The sequence below is a fragment of the Poeciliopsis prolifica genome, unplaced genomic scaffold (assembly GCF_027474105.1).
Source record: "Poeciliopsis prolifica strain line A6 unplaced genomic scaffold, Auburn_PproV2 SCAFFOLD022, whole genome shotgun sequence".
NCBI lineage: Eukaryota > Metazoa > Chordata > Actinopteri > Cyprinodontiformes > Poeciliidae > Poeciliopsis > Poeciliopsis prolifica.
This window is the reverse complement of record NW_026562397.1, coordinates 4,607,498-4,627,496: the sequence shown is the minus strand read 5'-3', so window position 1 is coordinate 4,627,496 and position 19,999 is coordinate 4,607,498. Positions and strand designations below refer to the sequence as shown.

At 41.1% G+C, this 19,999-nt stretch overlaps 2 protein-coding genes across 3 annotated transcripts; one reads left to right on the top strand and one right to left on the bottom strand.

Annotated features, from left to right (window-relative positions):
- The first annotated feature begins 1,111 nt into the window (after window positions 1-1,111).
- Window positions 1,112-4,040, top strand: gmfg (glia maturation factor, gamma). The gene is made up of 7 exons (XM_055045352.1): window positions 1,112-1,291; window positions 1,626-1,722; window positions 1,843-1,892; window positions 2,231-2,283; window positions 2,552-2,631; window positions 3,131-3,204; window positions 3,395-4,040. The coding sequence occupies exons 1-7, from the start codon at window positions 1,289-1,291 to the stop codon at window positions 3,464-3,466; spliced, it is 429 nt and encodes a 142-aa protein (XP_054901327.1). The 5' UTR covers window positions 1,112-1,288; the 3' UTR covers window positions 3,467-4,040.
- Window positions 4,041-4,519: 479 nt separating this feature from the next.
- Window positions 4,520-19,300, bottom strand: paf1 (PAF1 homolog, Paf1/RNA polymerase II complex component). Of its 2 annotated transcripts, none has more exons than XM_055045613.1 (17): window positions 19,197-19,300; window positions 10,731-10,867; window positions 10,548-10,592; window positions 9,811-10,450; window positions 8,878-8,910; window positions 8,689-8,781; window positions 8,486-8,607; window positions 8,290-8,356; window positions 8,085-8,186; window positions 7,893-7,998; window positions 7,194-7,262; window positions 6,878-6,981; window positions 6,677-6,793; window positions 6,468-6,596; window positions 6,271-6,376; window positions 5,373-5,457; window positions 4,520-5,256 (listed from the first exon to the last, which is right to left on the bottom strand). In XM_055045613.1, the coding sequence occupies exons 4-17, from the start codon at window positions 9,912-9,914 to the stop codon at window positions 4,841-4,843; spliced, it is 1,653 nt and encodes a 550-aa protein (XP_054901588.1). In that variant the 5' UTR covers window positions 9,915-10,450; window positions 10,548-10,592; window positions 10,731-10,867; window positions 19,197-19,300; the 3' UTR covers window positions 4,520-4,840. The 2 variants fall into 2 exon arrangements, with proteins under 2 accessions (XP_054901588.1, XP_054901589.1); XM_055045614.1 differs by having other exon boundaries at window positions 9,326-10,450; window positions 19,197-19,299.
- Between the last annotated feature and the right edge of the window lie 699 nt (window positions 19,301-19,999).

Sequence of the window (19,999 nt, the reverse complement as noted above, 5' to 3'; positions counted from 1 at the left end):
GGATGTTGATTTAAGATATCTTAAATAGAAAAGTTGAGTAATTCAAGATATCTCTAATTCATTTAGAGATATCGTAAAATGAATTTTGACTAGTCAAAATTATAATTCTAGATATCTCTAATTTAGTTTTGTCTAGTCATTATTTGCTTTTAAGATATCTATAATTTAATTTCCACTAGTCAAAACTACATTTCTTCTATCCAAAAATACATTTAAGATATCTTGAATTATGGACTAATTAGAGATATCTTGAATTATAATTTTGACTAGTCATAATTTAATTGTAGATATCTGAAATGTGTATTTCACATAATCAGTAATTCATTGTAGATATCTTGAATTGAAGTCCCCATACAAATCAATGGTAAATCTGACGTCATTTTGACTAGTCAGAATGTAATTGGACATATCTTAAATTGCTAAAACGTCAAGTCATAAAACAATTTGAGATATCTGGAACGTAATTACGGATAGTCAGGCAAAACCGAATTTATGTTAAAACGGCAGGCAAAACCGAATTTATGTTAAAACGGCTTGCCATAGTTCCAGACCTTTCAGAGCTTCCATTGACGGGTGAATAGTTTGTAGGTTATCAAAAAAGAAATATAAAAAAAGTAGTAAGAGTAACACAGCAACAAGGTATAATTTCATGTTTTAAAATGTAATCATACATATTAGGTTACAAAATCACAAAGTTAATATGAATGAATAACATAACTTCAACCAGAAGACAAAATGTTCAATAATGATATTTTTCATGTAAAAATTATTAAACTAATAGAGTGTGACATATGTGGAAAAGGACAAACTAGTTCCAGTTTCAAATACAATAAAATATTAAATATTTTTTAAACTTCATATAATATATATATATATGTGTGTGTGTGTGTGTGTGTGTGTGTGTGTGTGTGTGTGTGTGTGTGTGTGTGTGCGTGCTTCAGGCTGGCCGATTCATTCAGAACACACACATTTCCACATTTACCAGAGTCACATACATCTCTGCAAAATTTGGAAGTGAAAGCAAGCAGGTGGGAATGACATGCAAGACAAGAGCCCTGGTAATCCTGAAAATAATCTGGTTTCTTTCTGTGTTCAGCGATAAAGAACAGCATTTTTGCAGCTGTGCTTGTGCAATATGAAGACTGATGTTACGTCAGTAAAAAGAGGAAAGAGTCCTGTCTGCCCTCCCCTCGTCAACAGAAGGAGGACCTGCTGACAATCTGACAGAAGCTGTTTGTTGCAAGCAGTTTCAGCAAGGCAGTGTCACACAGGACAGGATCCTTTCAAGATGGTAGGTGCAGTCAATACAATGGCTTTCAGAGTTTAGATATTCAGTTTAATTTCACCGGACTTCATGCAATCTTACGCATAAGAATGGAAAACCGAGACACATTAATTTTATTTTAGCACCAATGCAACAGTCGACCATCCGCCTCTCATGTTCAAACAGGAAACTAGATTCTCGCTCGTGCAGAATGACACTTCCTGCTCTTAGCATGTCAGAACGATCAAACTTGTTATGAAATTTGAACTCATTTATGTGAGGCCCTTGTCTGGCGTCATTTTGATCAGGTCATAGTTCGAGTACTGTATTTGACAGATATATTCTTGAAACCTGTTCCCAGTCAAGCTCTCTTGTCGTGTGCGAGGTGGAAGAAAGTCTGAGAGAAAAGCTGAAAAAGTTCAGATTTCGAAAAGAAACCAACAATGCGGCCATACTCAGTAAGTACTGCAAGAACTGTATCCTGGTGAAAAATATTCACTCCCCCCCCAAATGTAATGCAATCGATACTTTAGTTCTTCGGCAGTAATAAAGAAGTTTTTTTACTTTTTTTATTTCAGTTAAAATAGATATGGCGAAACAGCTTGTTGTCCTTGAGGAGGAGTATGAGGTAAGTTAACAAATTTATTCACAGTTTAGCCATCTCATGAAGGGAAGTGATATTATTTTGGAGCCATCGAGCAAATTTTCTGTCCTGAATTAAGGTGGCGCCACAGAGGCCTTCAAAGAATTGGAGATCAGCATAAAATAAATAAATAAACAAAATACCAGTCAAAAAACATTTAAAAAAATCTGCTCGGGATTAGTAGAAGGGCTTGATTGTCGTTATTTCGATTTTCGACCAGGCCTTTTTGAATAACATCCGAATAAAAAGTGATACACCTTTCTGCATTTGCATTTATTTACATTATATTATATTAATAACTTACATCCTTCGCTGTCTTCCAGGATATCTCACTGGACGACCTGAGAAACGAGCTTCCCGAGCGCCAACCCAGATATCCTAACAGAGTCGACAGTATTTACCCGCTCCGTAGAGAGAAACGGCGATGATCAACAAAAAGAGACAGAAATTAATTGACTTTTCCCCCAGTTGTTTCCAAAACTCTCACAGGTCACGATAGCAGGCACTCGCTCCATCGCGGAGGTTCACTTTGTGGTTCGGGTCTGGACCATTCTCACTGTTAGAAAAAGTTTTCCCCATTCAAACTGAAAGGTTTTTCACGGTTTTAAAAAGATGGAGGATTCTCCTTGACAACAGCCCACATACATTGTCTACAGCTACAAATACACACATGCGGACGGGAGAGTGTCTTATCCCCTCTGTTTCATTTTCTCAAGCCCAATGGGTAAGTAATTACAGCTTCCTGAATCATAAGGTTTTTGAATTTTTTCATGCCAGGGATGTCCAAAGGAAAACATTTTTTAAAAAGTTTGATACTACAAAAAAAAAAAAGGGACAACTTTATTTGCCTGATCTTTGTTTTTTGTTTGGTTTTTGCTCTTCGTGGCTCGTGGGTGCTTTTGACTCAGCAGTTTCAGCCCATGTGACAAAAAAGTTTGGCCAACCCAGGTTTACGAATTCCTGTGGAAATATTACTTGCATTGCTGAATTGTGACTATCACTAACACTATTGTTATAAGATTTGTTTTTAGAAAACATGGTAGCTATTGAGTAAAGGGCAAGAAAATTCAATGGGAGAAAAACACAAAATGCATCATCGGATATTCAAATTTGCTTGGTGATGTGAAACGTATAAATGTTACAAAAACATAATAAAATCTGCAAGGCAGCAAATTACTTTGTTTTCTCTCCGCATGCTCATTTGACCCCGCATTTTATGACAGGGTGTAAGCCAGAGCAGCAGATGATGTATGCAGGCAGCAAGAACCGACTGGTCCAAATCGCAGAACTCACAAAGGTAACCGTCGGCTACTGGTTCTGAGCTGTTTCTGATTGAAACGGCTGACATTGAAACAACATTCATTGACAGAAATTAGCCAGGACTTCGTGTTATGCTAAGTGAACATTTAAAACGCTGTTGTTCTTTCCATTATTTGGATTTTTTTTGTTTGTTTGATTAACTAACAGCATCTCTTTTGCTCTGGAAGATCTTTGAAACCAGGAATGCCGACGACCTGACGGAGGAATGGCTCAAGAACCAGCTGGCGTTTTTTCGCTGAAACTGCTTCTTCTGCAACTTTCAAGCCAGCTTCTCATTCCCTGGGCGATATCCTGAATTTGGCTTCCTGTTTTGTGTGTTGTGACATTAAAATGTTCACTTACAGCAGCAGAGTTTTGGTTTCCAAGTCTTTTCTTCATATTGTAACAAGATTTCTGTGAGTTTCCATGAAAATGATTGAGTCATAAAGTGAATTTACCTTCAAATTTAAGCGGGTTGGTTATATATACATGTATCCACTCAAGTTGATGTTTTTCAATTTTGTAAGTGTAAGCTAAACATCAAACAGTTATTCTTCATACGTTATAGCCATGATTTCAAGCCAAACCATGTTAAATGTATTCATACCTTTATATGACTCTAAAAATGTATGTGAAATGTTATATATATATATATATCACCAATTTTTACATAATTGGTGTTATGCAATAATGTTTAGAAATGACCCGATCAGAACTGCAACACATAAAACGAATGAAAATAATCTGAAGCATTCCTCTAAAATAAAATTAAAAAAAAAAAAAGTTAAAGCAAGAAGCAAAGAAAGAACAAACAAAATATAAGCTTATTTAAGACTGAGATGTTTGGTAAGTGTACATTATTGGTTTCATTTTGTAAAGATGCTTTGCAATGACATTTGTTGAGAATTGGAACTACGTAAATGAACAGAACTGGTTCTGGCCTATTCTGCATCCCCAGGACCAGAACCGAACACAGCAAAGCAGCATTCAGCTTCTATGAACCTCAAATCTGGAACAAGCTTCCAGAAAACTGCATAACAGCCGAAACACTGAGTTTGAACTATAATGAATAAATCATTGACCAACATGATGTGTATTGATGATGGCACTTAACAAAATGTAATGTCTATTATTGGTTTTTATAACCAATGTGTTTATGTAAGATGTTTTTTTATGTTTCTGTGTTGCTGGAATGTGCTATACAAATAAACTTGTTTGACTTGAATAAATTATTCAATTTCAGTTATGGATAATCTCATAAAATGTTGCATCTGAGCTGACCGTGCAGCTCAAAGAACTGAAAACAAACCAACTTTATGACCAAAATGTAACCAGTGATTTATTATCCATTTCAAAAGCGGTATCGGTATAGTAAGTTATACATGAAGAGAACAAAGTTAATTTTTACATGATCTTACACACAATCCTGAAGAGATCAGTGGCGACAACAAAATCCAGCTACTACTATGCGATCTAAATCTACAAATAAAATCTAGACTAAAAGGAGACGGATTGAGTTCAAATGCAAAGAGTGCATCAAGTAGCTATGGACGTCGACGACGCTTTGGGCTCGCCGGCAGGGTGAGAAGGTCAAGTTTTGGAGTTGAACGTGAAGCTCAAGCAGACTGAGGGTCTTATTCGCTGTCGCTGGCCTCAGAGGAGTCCGATCCCCTCTCACTTCCGCTCGGAGCGTGGGTCTCTGAGCGCTCGCTGCTGTGGTCGCTGTGTGCTGGGGAGGCGCTGCGGCTTCGCCTGTGCTCTGCCTCATCCTCGCTGCCGCTGCCCTCCTCGCCGCTGCTCCTTGCCGAGTTCTTGGGCTCGTTGTCATCGCTGTCGTCGTCGCTGCCGAAGATCTCCACCTCGTCTCGCAACTCCCGGGTCCTCTCCTCGCCGCTCTCGCTCCCGCTGCCGCTGACCTTCCTCCGCCTCTTAACCCGGTCCTCGTCCTCTTCGTCGTCTTCGCCGCTCTGCTCCTGGTCTTCCTCTTCCCTCTCGGATTCGCTGCCGGAGTTCTCTGCCTCGCTGCCGCTGCCCTTTTCTTTCTCGTCGCCTGGAGACACAATTTGGAAGTTTTATTTCACTTTTTATTTTTTTACTCAAGTGCAAATTAAAATGTCTTTAAAAATCCAGAATGTGTAAGAGAAAGTTCGTTTCTAAGAAACTAACCAGAATCTTGCATGTCTTTGTCCATGTCCATGTCTTCTTCCTCATCTTCGGGCTCATGGTTCTCCAGCTGAGCTTTACGTGCTTCCTGAAAGTCAATATCAACAAAATCATCAATGAGTTGTCAAACACTAAAAATAATCCAAATAATTCACTGATAAAGCCAGTAGGTTTCTAGTAGGTTTAAGCTGTAAAACACTAGAAAATAGTTAAAACTTTCATAATTTTTTTCAAAGCATTAACAAAACCCTCTAAAAAAAAAAAGATCAGATAAATAATCATTTAAAAATGAAATTGAAGAGGGGCAAGACAGTTCCTATTTTAAGCAGCAGATGGCATTGTAGATTAAATCTGCTTGAACTGACAGCACTTCCTCTATCAGTGCTGAAGCTCACATTGACTACAGACAGGATCAACGTTAGCCCTGCCTACTAGTCAACACCGGCTATCGCTCTCTTGCGAACAAATATAATTAAACTTATGTTGACGAAATTGTTTCTGTAATTATTTGCAGTTTTAATATATTAATTACTATTAAATAACTATTTTCTAAGTTATGTATTTATTGTAATTTGGCATTTTTACTCTCCACAGCTCACACAGAGCTTTTAAATTGCCCCGTAGAATGCTGGTCAGTTAGGTCTCTAAACTACTGTTCACAGATAACATTTCTCCTTAAAGTTTTAACTCTACCTGCCTGCCTTATGCTTCCCCAACCCCTTTTCACCCTAAATAAATATGTCCTGACTTTAGACATAAAACCGACTTGATTATTGTGATCCACAGGGTCAAATACAACAGACTGAGTTTTATCACGCAACTATTGTGCAGTAAATTGGCTCCCATGTTCAGTTTATATGCCCCGACATTCATATATCTATAAACAGAGCAGGAGACTCACCTGTGCCTCCAGTTCCTTCTCATTCATATCTCTGTGCTTACACACCAGCACAGCGTTTGTAGTGGACTGTGCTCCAGCCTTGGCTCTCCTCTTACTCAGGCGTACCCTACAAATCAAGTTTTGGTTTTTTTTAATAAGGAATCAAGCAAACCATCATCCTCTTTTTGAAAATAATGCATAATAGTTTGAGTATTTACCTTGTCTCCAGCTCGTTGTAGTAAACCCCGTCGCCATCTCTGAAGATGAAGAAGTAATTCTCCTCATAACCTTTGCTGGCTTTGTTCTTGACGTTCCAGTTGTATTCCCTTGCGATCTTGTAATCGTACCTGAAAGCAAAAGATGTTTTTTTTACTGCCCCTGACTTATAAAGATATAAGCTCCATATTCATCCAAGATTTTTGCTTACAGGTCCTCAGCCATGTAATCCACTCCCTCTTCGAAGTCTCTCTTCCGCTTGCGAAGCGTTTCCTCGTTGGGCAAGAAGTAGGCCACAAACTGATTTCCCTCCTCGTCCATCATTCCTCTGTAATAAACACACATTCAAGTAAAACGTGTGGTACTGATGGTAAGCATTTAAGGTCAAAAACACACACACAAAAGTGTATACCTGATCATAGCCTGAGACATCATTTCCACACCAGCTGGCCCTGATATGTCTTTAGGTGCAGGATCAGAGTCAAAGATGACCTGAGCACATGGGTTGATCCACATCTGAAAGACAAAATGTTCAAAATTATTTTTCCTTTACCTTGAAAATTAATTTTCCTTTTGTTGATATTGGATTTCAGGAATAATAATAGAAATTATTATTCAAACATGTTTATTTCCCCACATTTAGTCTTCTCTACCCATTACTTAAACCGTAAAATAACATTTACACAAATAAAAGAGGTTTGAAATCCTTTATCGAGGAGTAAGCCCACCTTAAAGTCAGGGAACACAGGCAAGACCTCCACAGGAGTGACTCTGGGTTTACTGTAATGCTGCGTGATCTGCAAACAATGAGAAACAAAGAAACTCTTACAAACGTGTACACACACCCTCACTTTTTATATTTGGAATAGCATCATTAAGCATAACAAAAATAACTCAACAAAACTGATTGATTTTGTGACAATGCACAAAAGCATTTTAAAATGGAAATAGGTGAATTACATGTGAAGCCATTTAATGGAAAAGTAGAGAAAGGAAGGGGAGAACAATTTACAACAAAGATCATCTCTGCAGGAAAACTGGAGGAGCTCAAAACAAGCAAAAAGATAGAGAGACAAATTAAGCTAACAAATGTAGACTTCAGGACAATTAAAAGTCAAATGAATGTAAGGTGGGCGACATTTTTATGGATTGCTGACATATTTTTCTGCATGACAGAGTTTCTGTGTGATTAATGAATTTTGAACACAACAGGCATCGCTAAGTTTTTCCTTCAGCCTATTCCCTTTTCTGATATTTGGACTAAATTGTACTACATTATAATTCAGTACAATTTAGTAGTGTACTATTGTACCAATATTTTAGTTTTTGTAAAGCACTGAAAGAAATTATCGTATTTGTACTCATACTTCATTCAGGATCTGAGTTGTGCACCCATCACATTTTTGCAACGGAATACGCCCACTCACCGATTTCTGTGCATCCTCGAACGTCTTCTCAATGGCAGAAATCTGGCTGTCCCGGTCCTTGTAGATCTCTTCTTCAGTAAACTGTTGCTTAACAGATACGCCGATCCTGAACACAACAGAAGGTCCGATTTAAACACAACCAGCCAAAAACACAGAGGCACTCAAATTGAGAGTCGGGAGACACCAACTTACTTGACTTCCACTTTCTCGTTAGAAACGCCGTATCTGTTAAACTCTGTGGAAATATATTCTGTTTTTCTCATCCATGGTACCACTTTGGCATGTTGTTGTGACCTTAAAAGTAAAAAAAATAAAATAATGGCATGTTTTTTATTAAAAAAAAAAAAAGACACAAAAAGAAGATAAAACATTGTGCTGCTTATTTAATAAGTCTTACCTTTTGGAACTGGATGGAGCCTGGATGTCTTCTTCCAAGAGTTTTTCATCAGCAGAGTCCAAAAGAACTGAAAAATGTAAAATATTTCCTTATTTTTACATGTATGATTAATGTATCCAGTGTTTCAGTTGCGAGTTGAAAAACAAAAAAATCAACCAAACAAACATATTTTTACTGTGCACTGATCTAAACTTACTGTTAGGATCGATGCGGTAGGTGTCTGGATTGATGAGGTCAATGGTGACCCCGAGATCCGGTTCAGTGAGGAGCTCATGTTTATGCTGCTTCTCAAGAGAAGTGGCTTTGTACTGGACAAACCTGGACAAAAGACACACAACTGTGTTGCTCTGGAAGAGGTTGGATTCAACAGAAGGCAGATAAGTGGGCACATGAACTCACCTGTGCTGATCGAACGGGTAGGTGATGAATTTGGGATCAAACGGGATGTCGGGCAGGCTGTTGCAGTACTTTACTCTGCAAACAATCCCTGACCTGCAGCAGATGCACAGTAAACAACATTTACAACTGACCTCCGCTGGACAGACATGATTTTGCATTAAATCATCACAAAACAATAAATGTGCTTACCGTTCTGGCACTGTTCTGTGTGAAGAGGGCCTGCTACAAGAAAAACAACAAACAGAAAAACGTTCAGATAAGAGCTGCAACTAGCAATTATTTTAGTTATCGATTAAACGCCAAGGCTTCCAGTAACAGGTGACTTTATGTCGCACTTTAAACCCTCTAACCTATTTAACAAGAGAACTGTTCATTAAATAAATACATCTTTCATATTTATACGTCTTCCGCAGCGCCCCTTCAACTTAACCACGGTCAACCAGTTTGTTCTGCGCCATTTGAAACGTTTAAATTTCCTTTACACTGAACTCCACCGCCTCAACTAACAATCTCTGCGAAGTTATTGGAGGTAATCTGCATTGTTGGGTCACGTTAAGTAACTGTTAATGTCTCGCGCTGGACATTAAAGGAGTCGACGCCGCTCGCTGGCGTTAAAAGCGTTGCTGCGGTGTCGTACCTGTGGCCGTCTTCCCGTTGAGCTTGAGTTTGGATCGTGGGAGCCATGTTTGCGACGAGACCTCCCCCTCGCAACTCAAACCGAAGCTGCTTGCTTATGGAGATGAGACCGAAATCCACACGACGCGACTTCGCACAACCTACAACGTGTAAGCGTTGCTGCTAACAAAGCAGCAAACGACGCATATTTTAGCTCCTCACGACAAAACAGGATGTAGAGGAGGAACCGGTGATAAAACCTCCGCAGACAGAAAAGGGCTCCCTTTATCGAGAGCGACCCCTGCTGTCTCGGAGTGGCATAAAACGGGAACGCGTCAGTCAAACTCGAACGTAGTTTTATTTAATAACTCAATATACATAACAAAATAATATTTGTTGTAGTTACAAAAAGACACTAAAACATGCTGCTACACATCAGTCGGGGAGAGGAGGAAATGTGATACACATTTTGATTTAAGAAAAAAAAAGTGTTTCTGTTTTACACACAAGTCATCGCTGATGTCAGCATGAAATTTCAGTTGATCAGCTGAAAGTGGACAACAGAACAAAATTAACATGCCATAAAGCACACATGCATAAACAAGACACATGAGAAATATAATTTGTGAACCATCGGGTTTAAAAAAACAACAACAATATGTTCATTTCCACTGCTTTTCTGTTGAAACTCAGGATAATACTACAAACATTGATTCAAAATAGAAACTCTCATTACTCTGCTTTGATAAGCTTACAAGTTGTAGGCCAAATCATGAAAGGCCTTAAAACATCAGACTGGCTGCAATTTACTACACAAAAACACAAATATGAGTGCAACTAGCAAACAATGATTGCATAGAGAAGGCAAAAGACAGAAATGGTCTCAGTGCAAGTGCAAAATGGAGTTTAGAGTGAAGGAAAAAAAAAAGTAAAACAAAGCTGCATTGAGCTCATGTGAGAATCAGATTTGCATATTTTATATTGTTCTGCTGCCCAGATAACTGATAAGAGTACATTTGAAGCAAAGAGAAACTGGCTTTTTTTTTCATTGGCTCTTCAGTAACATGAGAGCAACACTGTCTTCTTTAAAGTTCTTGACATATTTCCATTTCAGGTCTGTGGCTCGGTCTCTGCTGTGTTCTCAACTCTGCAGACACAATAAAATAATATAAAACTTGCAAATTAGTAATATTCTTACACATAAAATGCCATAAATTCAATGATTGAGCATCAAGACATTCGACCTGCTCAACATGTAAATCATCTGCCCGGGATCGTCTGCAAATAACCTGTGAAAATCAAGGGCATGTTTGAGAAAATGTATCGCAGATGTGTCACTGATTCATAGATTTAAGTCAGAGTTAGATTTTCCAAGTAACATTTTCAAGTTTACAGGTATCAAAAAGGACAGGAAGGAGAACTCTTACCTATCTCCCCAGTGGTAAAAGGCCTGATCCTGGTAAAACATGAATAAAAACAGCCACACGCTTATTGTCTCGGCCCAGAAGATCACAAACAGGAACCATAGTGACGACAGGAGGATTTCACACAGCATCGTGGAGCTCTGTAAGAACAGCAGTCACACACATTAACGTGTGGCACCCTTCGGTAAAACGAAACCAACAACTTGGATGCAGAATGCAGAACACCACTAGAAACTTCTACAGGTTAAAAGAGGACTTTCTCAGATTTGCGCTATCGGACAACAAAAATAGGCACAATACAACATTGTCCTCGTTCCAACTATGAAAACAGAGAGCAGCAGTGTCATATGACTTTGAAATCCCAAAAGAAACATTGAGCTTATTTTTAGCTTTTTATATTTTAAAAGGAAGAACAGCCACAGTGTGTGACTTGATTATTAGCGCCAAACAATCGGCTGTTAGGTCCAACAAGTTAACGATACAAGTCGGTGTACCAGGACTGAAACGATTAATTGGCTCAATAGTGATCAATTGATTATTATAATAATCCTCAACTAAATTAGCAAAAAAATGGCCATTTGCTGGAAAAAAAAAATTCAGAGCTGAAATTAAGCCAAAGTTGAAAAAAAATTGTATAAATATACATATTCCAAATAAAGATACAAACCTTTGTCGTTAAACAAAACTCTTCATGTGGCCAAGTTTTAGCTTCACTGGATTCAGATTTTCTAAATAAATGTTATGTTATTTCACTTTAAGCATCTTTTAATGCATTTCTAACATTGTGTACAAAAGGTTTAAGTGGTTAAATGAAAGATATATAGAAACTACCATGTTTCAATACAATCAATCATCACAGTAATGGATAGATTAATCAATTACTAAAATAATAAGGAGCTGCAGGCCTAATCTGTACGCTAAAGAAAAGTGGTTTATTTTAAACACATAAGGAATTGACTATGAAATTTGAGAATGAAACTTGTTGAGCTAACATAATACAGATTGACTTTCGTTTAAGTTTTCATCTCACTACAGTGTCTTGCAAAAGATGCATATGTAACATAGTTAAAATATTGTACAGAATTCCACTTGTCTTTACTTCCAAGTTTGGGTTCAGATGTAATGGAAGACTTTTGAATGACATAGCTTCACGAATTGGAGTTTCTATTGGTGAAAGTATTGCATCATCCATTGAAACCCGTTTCAGTAATACAATGGGTCCAGGGTGGGTGGAGCTAAAGCTAACGAGTCTGCCATGTTAAATGTCATTGTTCGCCCTGATGTGAAAGAACCTGTGAGTTTTAAAGGGGATCATGATTCATGTTCAGTCCAAGAGTGGGAGGTTTTGATGTTATCTTACATGAGAAAGAAAGGCACTCCCATGCTGAACAGGCTGATGAGGTGATGTCTAAGCTGGTCGGGAGGGCACATGAAGTAGTTAAAGTTGGCATACGCAGTAACCAGTTTTAAATGTGACTACAGGACCTGAGCCCATTTTTGAAATACTGAAGCAGCACTTCAGTGATACTGTGTCCTCTAGTTTGCCCTTAGCGGACTTTTGCTACTGTGCCCCACCCAAATGAACATCCCTTTGACTATTGGCTGAGACTCAACAAAGCCTTGGATGTGGCAGAGGACTCTTTAAAGAGACAAAATAAGGTTTTTGACTCTCTGTCCTGTGATCTAGCCACTATGTTTATCCAGAACTGCCCTGATCCTGAACTGTCACTCATATTCAAATGTAGGCAGCTGAAAGACTGGACAGTGGCTGACATTCATGAGAAGCTTGTTGAACACTGCAGAAATCGCAAGCGACTAACCAAACACAGAATGTCAAGTTTCCTGAATTCTCAACACCAGGAAGTCACCTCCTCTGTGCAAAGTGCGACACTCAGTGCTGAAGTACTGCCTCCAGCTGCTGTGGTTCCACCACCTGTTGGGATGTCAGCTGAGAGCTTGCCGGACCGCCTGGATCGGGTCATCGCTCTGCTTGAACGTGTTCTGGAGCAGCAACCACAACAGCACACGTTTCAAAGTAGGATCAATGTACCCACCCAGAGGGCCCAACCGACGAAAGTAAGGCCTGCTGGACCTTGTGCTGTGTGCAGCGATGGCGGACACACTACTCAGTACCACTGCAGGTCCAACCACCTGTGCTTCAGCTATTTTGCACCTGACCACACCCGAGCAGAGTGTCCAGGGGTTGTGAGAAAGCCTCGGAGCGACAAGCCGGAGGTGCAGTCTCAGGAAAACTGACTGGCCTGCATGTGGTGGGGGCAAGTGTTTGGCCTAAAAGTGATCCCCCTGTTCTAAATGTAGAAGATGACATGGAGTCTATTTGTCAAAGTGCATGTGAAGTGAGAAAATGGGATATACACTAATATTACAAAAGACTCAGAGACTCAAACAGCATGACAACTTGTTCTATGAAGATGTGACACTGGGAGGAGTGGTTACAGTCAGAGCTTTGCTGGATAGTGGGTCGATAATAAGTTTAATAATAATAAACACAAAAGCTTTGATTTTTATGACAGGATGTGTTGTTTCATGAGGGAGAGGAGAGTCATCAGGGAGCAGGTGTGGGTGGTTTAAAGAGTCCGGTCTTTCTGAAGTAGCGAACGATGAGAGGCACTGACACCACTGTGATACTGAGCTCTAAAGTAATACCTCAACTGATACATCAGGATGTTTTAAGGAGCCCCACTCTTGAGCCAACAGCCACTGTGTTGATTGGGTGTGGGGGTTCCAGGACCTTACCTTCTGGCATGTGCGATCTGGAGATGGGACTTTATGACTTCAAAGTGATTGTCCCGACATTGATTGTTGAAAATCAGAATGAATAACTGATTGTTGGCAGTAACCTGTTGAGATACATTATTAACAGGTTTAAGCAAAGGCAAGATCTCCAGGACCAGGGCCCCACAGCACTCTGTGACAGTAGTGAGGCAGAGCAGAAACTGCTAGGTTTGTTGGCAAAGGTGGAAGCTGCCGATGAAAACATCCATGATGCAGTTGGAACTGTCAAAATCAAGCGAGCTGTTACTCTTGAACCCATGACAGAGCATCTGATTTGGGGCAAGTTGCCACAGGTGAATAATCTGTTGGCTGGATGTACTGTTGTGGTGGAGCCAACAACAGTAAGATGTAAACCAAGAACAGTCTTAGAGGGGAGGTCGGTGTCGATTCTTAGAGCAGATGGGTGGCTCCCATTAAAGGTAATTAATCCATCAGACAAGCCGGTTACCTTGAGACGTAATGCTAAGTTGGCTGATGTGTGTACTTGTGATTCAGTGGAGATGTTTGCTGGTTCTCAACTTGGCATCCATCAACAAATACAAGTGCCATTGGACAACAGTACAAAACACAGCCTCGTCTCAGAGGACTCCACCTTGCCAGATCATCCTCACTTTGTGACACCGTGCACAGTTGACACTCCTCAGGCAAAGCTAAGAGGACTGGGACTGTCAGATGTGGACATTGATTCATGTGATGTTGCCTCTGAATATAAGGCTAAACTAGCTGAGCTCATTGTCCAATACCAGTCGATCTTCTCAAGGGACAAGCTGGATTGTGGTAAAGCCACTGGTTTTCTACATCGCATCAGAGTCATGGATGAAAAACCATTCCGATTGCCATGTCGGCGCATACCACCAACCCAGTATGAAAAATTGAGAGAAGCATTGGATGAGATGGAGGAGCGTGAAATCATACAAAAGTCAAGCAGTGAGTTTGCATCTCCTTTGGTGATCGTGTGGAAGAAGTCTGGTGACTTACGGATCTGTAATGATTTCCGGTGGATCAATGCACGCACTGTCAAGGATGCACACCCACTCCCTCATCCAGCTGATGCTCTAGCAGCCCTGGGGGGCAATGCCTTTTTCTCAACTATGGATTTGACCTCTGGCTATTACAATGTGGAAGTGCATGAGGCTGACCGAAAGTACACTGCCTTTTCATCGCCATTTGGATTGTACAAGTATAATCGGATGCCTCAGGGACTCTGTAATAGCCCAGCGACATTCATGAGAATGATGTTAAACATCTTCGGTGACCAGAACTTCATGAGCTTGTTGTGCTATCTGGATGATGTCCTGGTGTTTGCTCCAACAGAAGAGCTAGCGCTTGAGCGTCTACACATGGTCTTCCAGAGATTCCAGAACCATAACCTCAAGCTCGCCCCAAAGAAATGCCACTTTCTGAGAAGGTCAGTGAAGTTCCTCGGTCATTTCATCAGCATTGATGGGATCCAATCTGACCCTGATAAAGTGACTGCTATCACCGCCATTACTGAGTCAGACCTTATGGAGGTTGGCACGAATATTCCCTCACAGAGGAAGATCCGCTCCTTCCTTGGCATGGTAGTCTACTACCAGCAGTTCATTGAGGGGTGTTCTGCTATGGCCAAACCATTGTTTCAGCTGATCTCATGCTGTAAAGGTCCGCGTGGAGGTGGGAGAAAACGCCGCCAAATCCGCAAACACTCCGTGCTGAAGATTGGACTGCAGATTGTCAGCAGGCTTTCCATCAACTGAAGCAGTCTTTGCTAGATCGTGTGGTGCTGGCCCACCCAAACTTCAATGAGCCCTTTCTCCTATCTGTGGATGCTTCTACTAACGGACTTGGTGCAGTCCTGTCACAAGTGCCTGCTGGTGGTTCAACAGCCAGACCGATTGCGTTTGCAAGTAAAGCGCTAAGCTACCCCCAATCTAAATATCCAGCCCACAGACTGGAATTCTTCGCCTTTAGTGGTTGGTGCTAATGGAATCCAGGAGGTGTTTCGCTGGTCAGCCAACCCTCCTGCAGCATCTGAGTGTGACCCACAGATATGTCAGGGTGTGGCAGTTGTTAAGACAGGAGCAGTATCATCACTAGAGGTTGCTGCTGTACTCCAGGGATGCAGTGAAAATGGTCCTGTGGTGTGCCCTCATGCTCTTCTCCTGCCACAGTTCTCACAGACTGTTCTGACAACCCCACAGGTCAACTCGGAGGTGCTCTCCCTTAAAGTGTTGCAGGAGGCAGAAATGACCCGGTTCTAAGTAGGGTGATCTTCTTTGTAGAAAGAAAATGGAGACCTTCCAGGAGGGAACGTGTCAAAGAGTCGTCAGAAGTCCTCAAGCTTTTGAAAGGCTGGGAAAAGTTTGTAATAAGAGATGGAGTTCTGTACCGGGTAGCTAAAAACCCTGTCACGAAGAACAAGTCCTATCTTTTTGTTGTCCCCAGCTCACTGTATCAGAAGGTGTTACAAGGCATTCATGATGAGGCTGGTCACCAGGGTCAGCAACGGACTCTGTACCTCACAAGACAGAGGTTTTATTGGCTTGACCTAATGCACGATGTGAACGAGTATGTAAAACACTGCACACGGTGTGTTGTCAGCAAGTCACTAGAGCCAGAAGCTAGAGCTCCTTTGACAAACATAAGGACCTCTGAACCTCTGGAACTTGTCAGTATTGATTTCTGGACTGCTGAGGATTCTTCAAACCGTTCACTGGATGTGCTCGTAGTTACTGACCACTTCACAAAGATGGCACATGCGTTCTTGTGCCCCAATCAGTCAGCTAAAGCAGTCGCACACCAGCTATGGAACAACTATTTCTGCATCTATGGGTTTCCCGAGCGACTGCATTCTGATCAGGGGGCCAGTTTTTGAGAGTTTGCTGATTGCAGAGTTGCTGAATGTGGCGGGCGTGCAAAAGTCCCACACTACGCCTTATCACCCTATGGGGAATGGCTCATGTGAGAGAATGAACCGGACTCTAGGCAACATGATTCGAGCACTGCCACCAAGAGCTAAACATCGTTGGCCTCAGACCCTAAAATCTCTGACATTTGCCTACAATTGCACAGTGCATGAGACGACAGGATATGCACCATTCCTGCTCATGTTTGGGAGGGTGCCACGTCTTCCGGTGGACGTCATCTTTGGCTCAGTGCTCAGTGATCCGGAGGTGGTGGACTATGACCGCTATGTTGAGTCTCTGCAAAGGGACATGAGAGAGGCTATGGCTGTAGCTCAGTCAACAGCGACTAAACAGCTCCAGCGTCACACTGAGCTATACAACCGGAGAGTTCGAGGTGTACCATTGGAAGTGAACGACAGAGTGCTGCTGGCCAACAAAGGAGAACGTGGAAAAAGGAAGCTTGCTGATCGCTGGGATAGCACGGTGTATGTGGTGGTTGGAAAGGATGATGAGAGCCACACCTTCAGGATCCAGAATCCCACTACAGGCCACGTAAAAGTGGTCCACCGCAACCTGCTAATGCCAATAAACTTTCTGCCTTTACCTCAGGATGACCAGGAGGAGGTTGTTCTGTCTCCAACATCAAGTTCACTTGACCTAAGTGTTGGGGTCACCAATCAGTGATGTCATTTCTGACTCAGCAGAGTTTAGAACAAGAGCATGGGTATCTGACCTACCTTTGAGAGCAAGCAGCAAGACAGATGCAGAAAATGCCGAGCAGGTGGAGGGCACTGTGCCGAAGGGAGCCGTGGAACCTACTAATGCCCTATCAGAGGGCAGGGTGTTGCCATTAGCCCAGCCAATCCTTGATAAGTTACAACCCTCTGATGGATCTGTTTCGATGGGCAGCAGTTCAGCAGACCCCGGTTGCACAGCAGTCCGAATGGCTTGCCAGAGACCTCTCTGAATCCTATTCCTGACACTCTTACTGATGTACCTGTTACTCGTACTGCTACAGTGGCAGTAGTTGACAGTGCGACTACCCGTAGATCTAGAGCTGGGCGGTTGTTGAAGCCAGTGACTAGACTAATTGAAATGATGCACCAAAGAACAGCATTAGTTTGATGAGTTCTTCATGGTAAAACTACAGTTCTGTTTGTTTCAATTTTGACCTTGATGTGTTGTAACAACTTTGATATGTCATGTCTGTTTTGCTATTTGGGAGGTGCATTTGCAGTTGCATATTAACAAAATATGTAAATGGGCATATTATTTTTCCTATGTATGTAGGGAGGGTTTGGCCAACCTTTTCTCATACTGATCCCCATGGGATAGTCTAAGTGATTGGATATTTGTAACTGTGAATTTGATGTGATTGTACCTCACAAGCGACTTTGGAAACGGTGGTTGTGTAATGGTTTCCTGTGCATTTGAATAGTGGTCTTAGTCGATTTTGTGCTTTTGTACCTGGACCTTGCCCAGTGTTACTGTACTTTTTTTTCTTCTTTCTCTTGTTTTTTTTTTCTATTGTTGTGTAGTTTTGTTTGTTGTAATGGGGCAAGTGGAATTCGGCAGGAGGGAGTGTAACATAGTTAAAATATTGTACAGAATTCCACTTGTCTTTACTTCCAAGTTTGGGTTCAGATGTAATGGGTGAACAGCACCCCCTCCTGGTGGTTGGCAACGTTAAATATAGTGAACATAGATATCTCGTTGCCAGTTCATGAGAGATGGGCGCGAGGTAGGTTCACTGGGAACATTGTAACGGTCCTGTGGAATGTTCTGTTAGTTTGTTGCTAACATAAAATACTATTCCTCGTAAGGTGCTGTACTGCCGGTGATGAACCTGGTCCCTGATTATTTTATATCCTGTTTCATCCAGGTACATATTGTTTCATTTATTTATTGTTTTATTTCCTTGTAATTCTGTCTAATGTTAATGTATAAAATACGGCAGTTGGCCAGTTCATGAGATGGGCGCGAGGTGCTGTACTGCCGGTGATGAACCTGGTCCCTGATTATTTTATATCCTGTTTTCATCCAGATAAACTTCATCTTGTATCATCCTGTCTCCTGGTCCATATTCACACAACGCAGAGTAATGACGAAAAGACATAATAATTAAAAAGGTTACACATATCGAGTTATTTGATGTTTGGGGGGGACAAAACGTATAGAAGTTATGTCGCATCACAGAACCATTTATGTTTCTGTGAAAACCTTTATTTGGACATTATGTGGTAAACAAAGCAGTTGCATCGTTGTGGTTTCAAAGGAAAAGAAAAGCCTGAGCAGGCAATGGAAGGATTCTTTTCTTTCTTTCTTTCTTTTTTAATTCGTGCAATAAAATTATGTTAATCAGTAATTAAATCAAGGTCACTAAAATTACGACGCTTCCTGGGTTTGTGAACTTGGCATTGGCCAGGGAAGCTCAGTCAAGAGGGTTTGCAACCGTTTAGCTGAGGTTTGCGTGTAGTTATTCCTACCTGGACAATTTACTGAGCCGCATACCAACTACAGCCAGCGCGTCTCCAGAGTCAAGCACCAAGTAGCTACGCAACAAAGCTAGCTGCGCTTTGAACGCGCCTACTGCGAGAAGCAGCTTGGTTTCCCTGTCAAAGCACGCTCTGTTAGGGCTTATTTGTGACGCAAATCAAAAACAACAATATGCGACGTTGGCACAACGGGATTATTTTCCTGTGTGCGCCGGATGTCAGCACTGTAAAGCAGAAAACGAAGCCCAGGCTTAACAAGCTCATTTTGGAAAACACAAAGTCTGAATACTTACTCAGGTCAGACACTGTTGAGGCTGCATAACTTTTACAAGCTAACTCGCTCGCCGTTGTTTACAATGCTCGTCATCACCTACGTAGGACGCACTTCCGATTCTGGCTGGACTCCATTGGACGAGGCTGAATCGATGGACCCCGGTTGTGTCAGCCCATTTTCATTAAAGGGGCCCAAAACAAAATGCCTGTTTATAACGTAAGTGATATTTTAAAAGTGTTCTCGGTGTGAAGTACTTATTTAAGTACAACGTTTTAGGAAATAAATGTACCTTGAGGAATAATTTACTTTTAATTTTTAAAAGTACTACATAGGAGCTACTTCTACTCTTACTTGAGTAAAAAAAAAAAAAACTGGAATATTCTATCCAACAGAAGTAACTTCAATGAACCAAAAATGAACAGATTTCACCCACAAACATTTAAGACACACTTACAGAACCCTTGCTTTTATAGCAGCTTTGTTGTTCTGTTATTTTTCCATCTGCTGGCCTGTTGTTCCATTAAGAGATCAATAAGATACAGTAAACACTTGTCTCTGCATTTACCCTGTTCAATATTCATGCCACACTCTTAGAAGAGATGTCATTTTTCAACCATCCATCCATCCATCCATCCATCCATCCATCCATCCATCCATCCATCCATCCATCCATCCATCCATCCAATCATCCATCCATCCAATTATCCATCCATCCATCCATCCAACCATCCATCCATCCATCCAATCATCCAATTATCCATCCAATCATCCATCATCCATCCATCCATCGAACCATCTCTCCATCTATCTATCCATCCATCC

Excerpts from the sequence above, each read along its gene's own strand:
- gmfg (XM_055045352.1), top strand. Across the intron at positions 2,632-3,130 it reads CATTTTCTCAAGCCCAATGG|GGTGTAAGCCAGAGCAGCAG; the intron begins GTAAGTAATTAC and ends ATTTTATGACAG. Across the intron at positions 3,205-3,394 it reads AAATCGCAGAACTCACAAAG|ATCTTTGAAACCAGGAATGC; the intron begins GTAACCGTCGGC and ends TTGCTCTGGAAG.
- paf1 (XM_055045613.1), bottom strand. The coding sequence starts at position 9,914 with ATGTGTCTTGTTTATGCATGTGTGCTTTATGGCATGTTAATTTTGTTC. Across the intron at positions 8,911-9,810 it reads GCTGACATCAGCGATGACTT|CAGGCCCTCTTCACACAGAA; the intron begins GTGTGTAAAACA and ends TTTTTCTTGTAG. Across the intron at positions 6,794-6,877 it reads ATGTCTCAGGCTATGATCAG|AGGAATGATGGACGAGGAGG; the intron begins GTATACACTTTT and ends TGTTTATTACAG.